Source organism: Haliaeetus albicilla, chromosome 1, assembly GCF_947461875.1.
Source record: "Haliaeetus albicilla chromosome 1, bHalAlb1.1, whole genome shotgun sequence".
In the NCBI taxonomy this organism is placed as follows: Eukaryota; Metazoa; Chordata; class Aves; order Accipitriformes; family Accipitridae; genus Haliaeetus; species Haliaeetus albicilla.
Genome location: NC_091483.1, coordinates 15,125,182 through 15,138,896, shown reverse-complemented (window position 1 = coordinate 15,138,896; position 13,715 = coordinate 15,125,182). Strand labels below are relative to the sequence as shown.

At 38.4% G+C, this 13,715-nt stretch overlaps 1 protein-coding gene across 9 annotated transcripts in view; it reads left to right on the top strand.

The window, feature by feature from the left end:
* The window catches only part of INPP4B (inositol polyphosphate-4-phosphatase type II B), a 339,117-nt gene that overhangs the window by 263,411 nt on the left and 61,991 nt on the right, over positions 1-13,715 (top strand). For 8 of the 9 annotated variants that reach the window (XM_069779819.1, XM_069779787.1, XM_069779803.1 and 5 more), the window contains 2 exons: positions 3,729-3,941; positions 10,042-10,186. In XM_069779819.1, coding sequence (XP_069635920.1) covers positions 3,729-3,941; positions 10,042-10,186 — 358 coding nt within the window. The remainder of the gene's footprint in view (positions 1-3,728; positions 3,942-10,041; positions 10,187-13,715) is intronic. The other variant, XM_069779811.1, reaches the window with a different exon arrangement.

Sequence of the window (13,715 nt, the reverse complement as noted above, 5' to 3'; positions counted from 1 at the left end):
ATACTGCTTCCCTGTCTATTCCCACATGTACTCTGAGGAGAAGATGATATCTGAGAAAGAGCATGAGACCATTGCTGAGGAAGCTAGTGTGGAGGGACAGCTGCTTGCAAAGAAGGGAAGCGAGCTGGGGAGGAAAGACCAAGAACCAACTTCAGGGAAGGGTGGTACCAAGTTTCAAAACCCCAAATTGAGTGAACCCCCACACTGCTGCAATTAGATAGCTCATGGTTAATTCAAAGCATCATCTCGATATCCTAAGATAACCTGTCTATATAATCTGGTATAGTATGAGAGAACCAAGACTAACAGAGTGTCCCTGGTTATATTTAAGATAGGTTGGCGTGCTCTTCTGAATAGAATTACGTGATGCCTACCTGTATTCTTGAGGCATATGAGGTGCTTCTGCACTCCCACCTTCTATATACTTTTTATATATAAAAAAGAAATGTTCTCTTACATTTTAACGTGATAGAAATTTAGAAATTAAACAGCCATTTGAAGAAGTCATAAAAATGATTTGCCTGGTGATTAAATTCCTGAAGTTTATTAAAAAGCGTATCACTTTTTATTTTAAGATAATGTTAAGCTTGATATATAGAATAATTCTTTCTAAAAACATTAGATAGCAGTGAGTATATTTGAGCTATAAATAATGTGAATTACAGTTAAGTGTTTATGTTAGAAATGGAAGGACTGGCTGCATGCATTGAAAGTGGAAAATTAAATCAAATAATTCCACTGCTGCTGCTTAAATTGAGCTTATTTTCTCATATTAAGCATGCTTTTACTTCTCCATATATGATTTGCAATTTACTGTAGTGTTTTCCTGAGACTAACCTTTTATCAACACTTTCTGTTAATTGATTAAGGAAGCCTTTAGCTGTTGACAAGTGTATCAGCATTTGCAGCTTGCAGAAGGCTTGATAAATTCATTTTCCAGCTATGCCTATCTTTGTTTGCAGAAATATTCTTTAGTCAAGTATCTAAAAGAATTTGCAAAGTTTTCATTTCTTTGTATAGGCTTGTTTTGTGATTTCAATACAATTTTATAAACAGTGATGTTCTGCACATTTAGCTATACTGAGCTGTAAGAAAATGCAGTTAAAACGTAGACTGTTGTTGAAACAATGGTATCCCTGAACGGAATTTAATTACAGAAGCATTTTAGTCTCTATATGGAAAAAAATGAAGGTTTGCTTCCATGCCAGTTTGCTTTTTAAAATGAATTTTCCCTATAAAATATTTATATTAAACTACTTAAACTTTTCTGGTAGTTACCTAATATACATTTCTGTCATAGTGGGCATTCCTTCCTTCAAGTTGTCCAATACTTACAATTTTCTGAAATTTAAGGCTTTTTTGAGTCTGCCATACCTGAGGCAGAGACCTGGAATGATCTCAGGCAGACTTTGAGGCGGAGGAGAGGTACAAAACCTCAGCAAAACCGTGATGATGTCATTTCTAAGGACAGACAAGTAGTTTGGACTGTCTTGATGTGGAACTGCAGAACAGTCTTGAAGAGGAGTTCTGCTGTTGCCATGCAAGAAAAGACAATTCTGCAAGTCTTACTTTATAGAAGATTGGTAGGGTTTGTTAGCGATGTTCCCCAAAGACTATGTATCTCTGAGCATGCACCATGTGGGGGCTGGAAATGTAGAAAACCGAAATTGTCCTATAGTGCAGTTCAGGACTACCATGAGGCAGTCCTGAAGGGCTACATACAAGAAAACTGTCTCTAAGCACCCTTTCCCTCAGGCACTGAGTTAGTAAGGGGGAGGCAGAATGGGTCTGGTAAAATTGCCGGGGAGATGAATAGTGTTGCCGAGCCTAATCACGAAAAAATCCCAGATCAGGTCTGAAAGAAGTCCTGATGTTGGTTTAAAAAAGCATAACTTAGCTAAGATATCCCTAAGGTTCTTATTTTTAAGACTTTTGAGTTTTATTTGCAGTGAATTTTTAGCCTTTCAATGTACAACCATTAGGGATCAAAAATATCTTTTTTCCTGAACATCGTGAAAATGGGAAAAAGCAGAAGCTTCTCAGGCAGGTACCTAACCCAGCAGCTGGAGCTTTAAGAAAACCATCAATTATTTAGAGCATTGTGGTCTAAATGTCAGTAAACTTTTGAGGGGGTATTGAGGCAGGAAAGCAAGAAAAATCAGTTGAGTAGGAGTAGAGGCATACAAAAGGGGAGCAAGTAATGGCAAAAAGGGTGGGATAAGAATAGCAGTAGTGCAGAAACTGGGAGAAAGATTTCCAGGAAGACAGATGCTGACACTTGAAACTTGTTTGGTTTGGGGTTTTTTGCTACTTCTCCTCCAGGTTTTGCATACGAAGCGTGAAAGGGCTGAATGAAGCTTGGCTGGGCAACCTTTATTTCTAGTATTTCCTAGCTTTGTGTGACTGCTTGTTCGGGCTGGTTGCTCTGACTCTTATCGACATACTTTTCCACACGCCTGTTCAATTAAGATTATGTGCTCAAAGGCAGTTCAGCATCTGAATCCGCACATTACAATCCACTATGTTCTGGGTAAACAGGAAGGCAGCAAAATCCCACTGACCCGGGATAAATAAATTCAGGTAACTGTGCTGCGAAAGAAATGCGAAGCAGTGTTTCATCGTCACGTGTGAACCAGGGCCTCTGGCTGGGGAGAGGAGCTCTGGCAGCCTGGGTGGGATGGGGTACGGTGGCGGGGTGCGTGCTTTCCCCACCCTGACAGATGAAGCCTGTTGAATGTTGTTGAAGTAACCAGCTGCCTGTCTGTCACCGTGATAACCGCCCTGTAGTGAAAGGAAACATGTCCTTGCACCTCTACCTTCTTCTGTTGGGCAAGTCGTGTCAGCTGATGGAGTAAAGCAGCAGCCTAAGTAAGAGGAGCAGTGGAGATAGGGCCACATGTTGTGTGTGACTGCAGGAGACAGGCATGCGTGACAGACTGGTGGCAACAGCGAGTGCTGTTACGTGGAGACAGTCTAGAGATGCTAAAGACCATATGCAGGAAGCATTTTCCTTTTCTTGTTGGGGTGGAAGGCAGATAAATAATGCAGGGAGGTTGGAGGCTTTTAAAAATATGGTAAACTTCCAGCTGCCACGGTCAACAAGAAGCATTTAGAAGAATGATACAGTGATTGAATAACATACTCAGAGAGCCTAGAAAAACTACTTCAAGGTTTCCTTTCTTTAAAAATAAATAAAATAAAGCTAGAAATCAGGTGTTATCACCTGCCCTGATATCTGGGTTGATGCCTACAGGTACCAAAATTTCTCTCTGGAAACACTGCTTTTGCAGATACTGCAATCTCAGCAGTGTAGAGTGGTGTGTTTTTATTTAAAAAGATCCTTACACTTGTTAATCATGTTTTATCCGAGTCTTATTTGGAAATTATTGAGCTGTGGTTGTTTACTCTTGGAACTGCTTCTCGCAGAGGCTCATCTCTGCAGGCAAAATTTGGAACTTGAATAAAATAGGGTTGTGTGAAAAGATGATGATCTCTACGACACTGTGCTTTTGTGTTAATCCTTAGAACGCTGGGATTGTAGAATGTGATGATGTCCCTAAACCCCTTGAATTGTTCCTTGTTGTTTGTTGGTCTACTATGCTTTCTGCCTCTCAGCCAGGCCTGAAACAAATATCCACTCTGCCTAAGGGTAATTCAATGTTATAATAGCTGTGTTGCATTATTGCATTCTCTGGTCTAACCTTTTCATTCATTTACTTTTTCTCTAGACAGAGTTATTTGTGCATGCATTTAAGGATCAGCTGGTCAGAAGTGCCCTTTTAGCACTATACACAGCCCGGCCCGGCTGTGTCCTCAAGAAACCGGCTGGGCCTAGAAACAGTGCAGAAGAAGGGGGTGATGTACAGCATGAGGATCATCCTTCTCAGATTAAAAGACAGGACTCTATACCCCACCATTCTGAGTATGATGAGGAAGAGTGGGTAAGTAGTCAGAAACTCTTGGTTGGTATTCAATCCTAAACCCTACAAACCAGCATAAACAAATAAAAGCCCTAAGTGTCCTTGTCACATCTAACTGGGGGGGGGGGGGGGGGAAGGAGTGCAAAACCATGAAATAATATTTTTCAGATGCATTGTATATTTTGAAACTAACTTGAAAGACTTTTCCTAAGTACAGTGTGCTTCTGTGTGACTGCTTGGTTGTGCATGTAACAGTGGGGATGATGATTATCTTCTTGCCTAGACAGGAAAATAGTCTTTCTTTGCTCTTACTTGAGTTCCTTTTGCTAGTTAGGCAGATTTAAAGAGACTGGAACAGCATATGCTATGCCCCCCTGGCCCCCCGGCTGAATATAAATAGTTTAAATACACATGAATTAACCTGCAGCAAAACAGAGCTGTTTTCGCTTAGACTCTGTTCTTAGAGGATGTCTGAGATTGCATAAAAGAATGAAACATGGCTTTTAGGTTTTAACCTTCTTAGCATATATTTCAAAGATTTGTATTATTTATATGGCTGAGATTTTGTAAATTAATTATTTTGATGGATGAGTTCATAATAGTTCTGCTTCTTTGTTACATACACCCTGAACTGAAACTATTTTTATTCAGTTCAGGCTCATACTTTCAGTTCATCACTGTATTCTCATAAATGTAAAGGATGCCAGTATATTAATCTCTATTGTAAATAATTAATATCTTGTGTGAGCTGCACTACTTACACCTGAACTGTAATTTTTATTACTACCACAAATAAGGGAAGAAGAATATATTTCTTCTAGAGAAAAGACAATTCTCCAACCCCATACATTAAGTAGTCATGAGATTTAAACAATAAATAAGTCAGTCAGTCTTTTATTTGTCTTCTGGTTTTAGAGCCTTGACTTCACTTCATGTTTTCTCAACAACCTGAGGGGCTAGAATGGTTCTTCTTTCCTTGAAATGAAAGCCAAAATGTTTGTTTCCAGCTGTCGAAACATTCAGAAAAATAAATGTCACAATAGATTTGATAAAAGGGAGAAATTTTGCATTGGAAAAATGGGGGTTTTGTCCAAGTTGTAGTTTAATTTAGTACTTCTGTCCCTGCAGAGAAGCTAGCTTTACTGTATTTCATTATTGATTTTTTTTTTTTTTTTTAAATTTATTCTGCCAGGTGCTTGGTCCTCATCTATTAAAATATATAAGCACATTAGTTTAAAGCGTATCTATTTTTTTTTCTGCTGAATTAGTAAGATTACCTGCTTGATTAAAATTAAGTATATATTTAAGTATTTTCTGAGTTAAACTGAGCCAGTCACTGTCAAACTTGAGAGTATAAATCTTAGAGAAATTTTGGGGTTTTTCTAAATTTGAAAGATTGGGCTTCTGTTATTTTTCAGTTCCTTCTGTCAATGGAGATAATGAATAATGCAAGTTTTAATGATCAAATTGTCATTAGCATGATGAAAAGAGAAAGATTAAAATTTGAAAAAAATGCTTAATCTACTCTGAAAGCCAACTATAAAGGAAAAAAACTTTGAGATACATTGCTTTTTATGCACAGTACTATATCCTTTGTTGCTTTTTTTCTTCCCCCACTATTATCAAGCACTAGAGTTGCATTTTACAATTAGAATTTCAATTTTAGTTTTGCCTGAAATCCAAATCAGTGACATCCAGCAACTCTTTAAGCTGACCCTGTTCCATCAACTTCCAACGACTGCATTATCTTATGACCATCATGAAAGTGAATTCAAGGCAGTGTTTAAAAACTAGGTAAGATCCACCCCCTTCCCTAGCATCCAAATTTATCTTTAAGGAATAACGCCCAATTTCTTAACTGTGCAGGGTGCCCTTTCACTGAGTGATCAGTGTTTTCCAAAAATCTGCCTTCTCAACAGCAATACTATGTTGCACCTCTCTTCTTTGATATCAAGTACAAATATTCATCCCAGAGTAACTGACAGCGGTATGGATTGGGCTATTTATATTGGTGCACTACACGTAGGCAGTAGTTAAAGCATTACTGTTGAAGGAAAAATATTTAACTTCAGAGTCTTAGATTGCCTCTGGGTAGATATTCTCTTCTCTTGCCTGCTGCTTCTGCTATCCTAGAACCTCCCTGCAGGAGGGAACAAAGCATGTTGTCATGTATAATACAAGAAAAGGTGGGCACATTGCCACTTGGAGCTGTTTCTGCTCTACATTTCTGACTGACTACTTAGCGTGGTTGGAGCTACAAAGAACAGATAAAATGGCATTTCCAATAAGTTATGTACAAATACTGATATGGTACTCAGACACAGGTCTGAAATAATGAGCTGTGCATGATATATATTCCATTCCAAAGCACTGTCACATCGCAAGAGGGTGTTAATCATGCACATTAGTGAGGATAATTGCTTTATCTATGCTCGTATCTCAAAAGGGCCTTAAGGTAATATATGGCTATCAGCCCACGTGAAGGAGACACAGTATCTTCAGAGCACTGGGGAATGCAGTTGCTGTGTCATACTTGGCACAAGTACAGCACGCAATGGTAGTGGTATATACGGAAGGACAAGAGGTGACTGAGGAGCTCTGCAGTGAATTTAGAAAGCCTGAGAATCCTTTAAAAACAAAAAGGCAGCCTCTGGGACTCCACTGGCCAGCAGTGCTTAGGAGGAAGACATCTGGTCAGATACAATGACAGAAAAATAGTTTCTACTCCTGCTCTCTGAAATGAGGGAGTTGAATTGCCTTTTAATGATACTTTCAGAGTGGATGGAAATGAATTACTTTTTTTTTTTTAATTGGGTGGATGAAAAAGAATTATTTTACAGGTTCATTTTTAAATGTCCTAAGAAAAGTGCCCAGCTTTCTGTGATGCCAAGGCCTAGCTTTTCATGGAGATCATTATGAGTATGCATGCATGCCTGCCAGTGCCACAGCAGAAGCAACAAGAGAAGTGCAACTATGGCCATTTCTAACTAGCAACACCTAGCCACGTGTGCTGGGACTCCTTGGTGTCCTAAATGGCTTCTGAAATTTGGAAGAAGTAGATGTCAGTGTGTCATTGTCTTGTCCCAGTCTGACTTGTCCCAGCAGGGTGAAGCTCTGTTACAGATTTCCACCTTCCCTGTCATTGCTTGACTTTCGAGCTTAAAGAAGCAGTAATGAGAGGGAGCCAGAGGCCTTGTTTCTCTTATTTCACACCACAGTAGTAAGCTTACCATCCAATTAGCTCCACAGCAACTGGTGGGAAAACTGGTATTGGGGAGAAGCATCCTGCTTAGGAATCTAGGGTCTTAGTACTTCAGTATATCAAGAAATAAGACTTAATTTCTTCTGATGCCTCACTTCACACAGAGGGCTTATAAGAATGCTTACTGGGTGTATTTTGTCCTTTAACCTGGCACATGCTGCAAAATGATCACTTGTGAGGTAGTTCTTATGCAAATTGAAAATAGACTGTTTAAGAAAGTGAAAGGTGGGTGGAAAATGTGCTAGGCTACAGGAAAACATTATGGGAATAGTAAGGGATGACAAAGAATGTGAAATGGATGGATTTCTTCTCATGGAGCATAATAGGGAGTCACTTAATTTTCATTGACTGGAAACTGCATTTTTACTCAAGAATTGTTCTTACCAAACTGCAGAATTTCAGCAGCCCTCTTGGAAAAATTTGGCCATCTTTGGTGCAGACGGAATAACGTTGCAATGAACAATATATACATCTATTCTTTCTCTCTGCCTATAATGATAGCTTCTAATCCCAAGAACCTCCTGCGTGGAGAAAAAGAGCTGTGGGACAGGCCCTCGCTCCCTTTCACTTGCCCATAGGTAAAAAGCCAGATATGTGATAATAAGAGTGAGCTTCTTGTCAACAGATGTTTTTGAGTTTTGCTTCTAAACCCTCAGGGAATGTTTATGTGAATATTGTATAGACATCATCTCAAAGCTGGGTTAATAGTTGGTTTGAAAAGAAGAAAGTATTCTTTCCTAAATAAAACAAGGGATCATATTTGTGTTGCTTGTGCAATAACTCCAGATGCTCCTTAAGAGTTTAACAATCTGTGTTGGGATTAAACTCCCCCAGCAGAGGGAGGAAAGGGAAATTACGTTGCTGCAGCCACGCTGAGAAACTTGAGTTCGTATACCTCAGCAACTTCAGTGACTAGAAGGCCTGAAGTTCCCTGCTACTCTGTAGTAAAACTTGCAGCTATTTGGGGCCAAAATTTTTACTATCTGCTGTATTTCATTGCTCTTCATAGAATCCTTTTCCCAAAAATACTTGTGGGTGGTGGAAATCAGTCATTTCACCCATATTCTAAATGTTTTTCAGGAACGCTTGAGGTACATGCAGGATGAAACTTTTGAAGGAATCTATACCTGTCCTCTGTTTTTGGCTTTAAGTTGTTTCTACACATGTGGCTGTCAGAGAGTCAGTCATGTGTCTAATGGTTTGTTTCACACATAGAGGTGCAGATATTTCCGCTTGTTGCATTGTACATGCAGCGCTTTAAAAAAATAATTTGGGGATTAAATGCAGCTCTGCATGAGAGTGACCAGCTTCTTGCCTCTTGTAAATCAACAATACCTTTTTTATAGTACGGTTAAGGCATGGGTTTACCTAGGGAGAACATCAAACCATAGTTTCTACATCCACATATAACACTAGATACTCACTGGTCCTTAAGGCAGCCCTACAAGATCTTTCCAGGACTCAGGTTTGGGGAGCTGGAGGAGAAGGATCTGTCTTGCTGTCATCCAGACTGAGCAAGTACCTGCTGCTGTCTGCAGGACCATGTCATGTCCTTCAGGGCAGGATGCCCACTTGTCACAGGGTGTGCCCTCAAGTGGAGGGAACAGGGAAAGATCGGATCCCTCTAGTCAGGATAGCGGCCCAAGAAGTGTGGCATGTAATTAAAAATAAATCTTACCTTAAATGTTTGCCTTACTAGTAGTTCTAACTTTGCCTTCACCCAACTTCCAAGTGTTACCGTTTATATGGAACTGTGGTATTTCTCTGAGCTTTCAGTGTTCTTTAAGCTTCTCTCTTGTCTTTTGCAAATCCATTTTTACACCTCAAGGCCTGATGTATACATAATGCTTCTGGCTATTATATCATGAAGTAGAAAGAAGAGCAGTGATATTATTTTCCCATTTTTAACCCTCAAGCAAACTCTGGTTGCTCTGCATTAGTTTCAGAATGACTCAGCAATTAAAACATGTACATGGGGTTTTTTGGTGGGTTTGTTATGTTTTGGTTTTAGTCTGCTTGCTAGCCTTGCGTACAGCCTCACTTCTTGTATGGCTTCATTTTTTCCTCTTTCTTATTCAGCCCCACAATAGTAGGTGCAAGAGCTTTGATTTCTGCAGCATCCAGCACCTGAAGGACCCTTCCTGTAGCTCTGTTCCATAACAGCTCTTTCCTTCATGCCACATTATCCTTTTTGTTCTCTGCTTGTGCAGAATTTCTTCTATCACTCTATTACTTCTGTAATTCTCATATTTATTATAAACTCAGTTAAGTGTGATGGTTGCTGTTTGTGTGAGAGGTGAAGAACGAATCTGAAATTGTGTTACCTAATAAACATCTCATGACAAGCGAGTTTCTAATTCTAGTCCTTCAATTTTACATTTGCTTTAACAGAGTAACTGATGTAATAAAATAGAGCGTATGTAAAATTATCGAAAAGAGGTTGTGGAGTACTTTGGCAAAACTGGCAGTTGCACACGAGATTTGATTTGGCAAGGCTTTGAATGTCTACGTTCTTACTGTATTATTTCAAATAGACAAACCGCTTAGTTCCTTGTGATTGGACCTGAAACTTCGCATGCATTTACATGTAGAGTTTGAAGCACACATGTTTTCCAGTGTCTAAAAAACCCAAACAGTTTTAGTTCAGTCATTTACACTGCAAGAAAAAAACTCCATGAAAAAGGCTTAAGTTGGTAGTAGGCTGAAAAATGGTAATATGCTGACACCTAATACGTCTAGTAATATTTCTAGCAATTTGCATGTCTCTGTCTCCACTTTAAGATGTTAATAAGAAGTTAGTATTGTCTTTTTTTTTTTTCCTTCTTCAGTAATGTGCAGTGATAATTATGCTCTTTTCAGGACAGGGTGTGGGCCAATGTGGGAAAGAGTTTAAACTGCGTCATTGCCATGGTGGACAGACTGCTTGAAAAAGACAGTGTGAGCAACATTAAAGAGGGTGAAAATGACCCTTCAGCAGCAGATTGCAATGTGTTGCATACAGGTGGTAAGCAATGTTGCTTTTTTTTTTTTTAATCATTGACTAGAATAAATAAAAATAAAAATGGAAAAAGTCACAGAAAAATCATATACAGAAGAGTTAATACTATCTTTGATGAGAGTGCTGATAGCAAGGTTTTGCACAGTTGTAGCCTTGAATGATGGAAGGCTATTTATCAAATTACAGCTCCACTGTGTGCTCAAACTGCTTGCCATGCTCAATGTTTTGTGCTACAATGAAAACCTTTTGAAACCACAATGTTTTCCTTTGATGGCTGATGTAGTTTAATTTATTTTAAATTTTACTTGAATATACCATTTTGACAAAAAAAAAAAAAAAATTGAGTGTGTCTTACCCCATAGGAAACTTGTAATGAAAGGTGAACATTGTTTCAGTGTCATTCTCCTGTAAATCCCTCCACTTTTCTGAAGTGATATACTAAGTTTTGTTTTCTGATTTGCTAAAATTCATTTTCCCCTGAATACAGTCGTCAAACTGTGTCAATACTGAAGGAGAAGTAGAGTGATTCCATGAGATGATGCGAAGAAAACTGTCCACAGCAGGTCCTTGTCACCAAATCTTCTGATCTCCTATGGCTACATTCATTGTTGCTTTTGCTAAGCATAGATTATATCTGCTTCATAAGTCTGACAAGACTTTCTGATGTGCAAGTGTGTTGCAACAAATGAAACAGCTCGTTAGTGATAGTGGTAGTAGTGCAAATATAAGGAAATCGGAACCAACCCTTGTGCCGCTCTTCAGTTAAACAAATGAACCCCCCCACACACCAAACAACAAAACCACCACAAACACTTTATTTTATGGAGCTTTGTATAATTATGGCTTTTTTTTTTAATTGCATATTTTATCCTATATTTTCCTTTACATGTTCTTACCTTCCCCCAGGTTTTAATGACATGATTTTATATCAAGGATTTTAAAGTTATTGAACTCATTTGTAATTTCTTACATAACAAGAATTAAAACTATTTTTTCAGCTGTATATCATTTGCATAGTACTGGTGATCTTCGTGCAATAGATTTTGGTTGTAGTATTGATTTTTTAATGGAGCTGCAATGTCAGTATTTTTACCGGTATGAGAGATTTGTGCTGGCATCCTGGAATACTTGTTTTCAGTGCCAGATGTGTTGGTCTTGTTTTTGTATGAATAGTCCAGAGACCAGAGTATTTCTTATCTGCTTGCCTCTCTGAGTTTCTGTCTACCAGGCAAGTATCCCTATAATGTTAGAGACATAGATGGTATCATCTTTGTTCTCTAGTGAAGGCTTGCAGATGCAAAGTATCAACACAATTAGCTTTCTACATTTTTCAGACCTTTTTCGGATAAGAAGGTACAAATATGCAACAGTGAGGTAGGTGTACTTGTCAGCTTGAAAGAATCTTTAGAAAGTGAACCAAAGCATACTGATTTCGATTAAAAGATAAAATTGAATATTTGTTCTTGTGCCTAGTGCCCGTCTCTTCCCCCTGGAGCTAACAAGCTTTTCTGCTATAGTTAGCAGAAATACAGTATGTCTATTAGAAATGTTTTGCAGGTATAGTAGTAGTATGCTTTCACCCAAACTTCCCCCCAGTTACTGCAGTGCATTTGTGTGTGTGTGTACACAGACATGCATGTACTGGTTTTTATCTGTATTCCATAGTTATGGAACAAAACTTCACATTTCCCCCTCCCTCCCCAGTCTGAAAAAAGTAATGATTTAGGATAATTCTTTTTGGATGCTTTCTGACATGCTTAGCAACATGAATGTTTACAGATTTTCCTTCACTCTCTTCAACCTTCTGAACATGTCCTCTATTACTCTGTATAAGCCATGAAATGTATTTAACCAGTCCATTTGAGTCTTTCATGGTAGTTATAAAAAAGTGTGCTCTTAGCTTTGATTCAGGCTCACACCCTACATAGGAAAATGAAATATTGGTTAGAGCTTTTAGCTCACAAAGCCAATAAAACTTAAAAGTTACTTTCTTTTAAGTACTGTAATAAGCGGTCATCAAATAGAATGAAAGGTACCTCTTGCAAAACAATAATGATAATTGTAATGGTTAGAAAATTATAGATGTGTTTCATTTAGCTGAGGAGTTGTCTTCTGGAGCTGACAGGCCAAGGACACAAAAAATATCAAGATGTTATGACACTGGAATGAATTCTTCTCTCTCCCTCATTTAAGGCCTTCCTCATTTCCCTTGAATAAGTACAAGTTCCCTTCTGTGAGAGCAGTCAGTCCTTCTGTTGAGTTGTGCTGAGTGTTCTGCAACACCCCATCACATGGAAATGGCAGGAGATTTGTGGGGCAGATCGCTTTGTTTTCACATCCTACTTTTTGAGGAAGACATCATTTCCTAATGATGTTTTCACGAAAGCATCATGCAGTGCCTTTGACAGCTTATAGGACTTTCAAGGTCATGTAGAAATGAGACCTTTTAAAATTGCTTTCTTTTATAGGACTAACTTAAAAGATGGAGCTTTCTGAAGAACCATCCAGGTGTGTGCCAAAGTTAGTTGCCTAATGGTTTTCAAAACCATTGCCTCTGGGGCCAGAATTCTTCATGCTTGACTTCACTATGAGAGTATGGGTTTATATGTTTGTTTTTCTCCGCAACTCCCTCTCTGAAGTTTGACATGAAGCCCTCAGGATGACCGCGAAGTGCCTATATGGAGGTTGAGATTCGAAGTATAGGCTTATAAATTCTGCCTTAATCCTGCTCCATTTTATATTTGAAGCCTGGTTGTATGGGTTCATAACTTTTTCCTAGATATAAAATCATACAGTGTTTACACCCATAGATACATTTCTGAACTTACAGAATGTTATGCTATATACAATTCACAAACCTTGCACGTGTGAAAAGCTTGCTTATCTTGCGATTATATATTATGCCATAATTTGAGCATAACATGTTTCATTAACACTGCAAATGTATGGGCACAGATAGATCTTTGAGTGTGAAACTGCTTCAGTGCTGGAGTTGATCCTAAGAAAAGTTGTGCTGCTGTTTGTAAGAAAAATGGGGAATACCCAGGGTTTTGACCAAAACATTAAAAAGTATGCCTTAAAGTATGGGATGAAATGTTTGCTTATATTGGTGAACCTGACTGGCTTAATGCAATTTTTTTCCTAGCATATAACAATGAAGAAGATGTCAAAGAATGCACGCACGGTTTTTTTAGATGGTAGAAAATGTTACAACAATAATTTGATGCAATAGCATATTCCTATAACTATAGATGTTGTCATAACGTATATTCAGAGCTTTCCAAGATAGGTTTATATTTGCAGTCTCAGTGTTGACATTGTGTGATCTTATTCTTCATGCTTATATTTATTGTATGGAATCTTTGTAATCAGAAATCTCGGTGGCACTCTTTTCTTGTACTTACCTTTCAACATGAATTATACCCTCTTAAGCCTAACTTTTCATGCAGTCTGACCTTTGAGTGTATTCTTAAGACTGAATTTGAGTTATCAGTTACCAAGGTAACATGCTATGGTTTCATCAGTTGCAGGATTA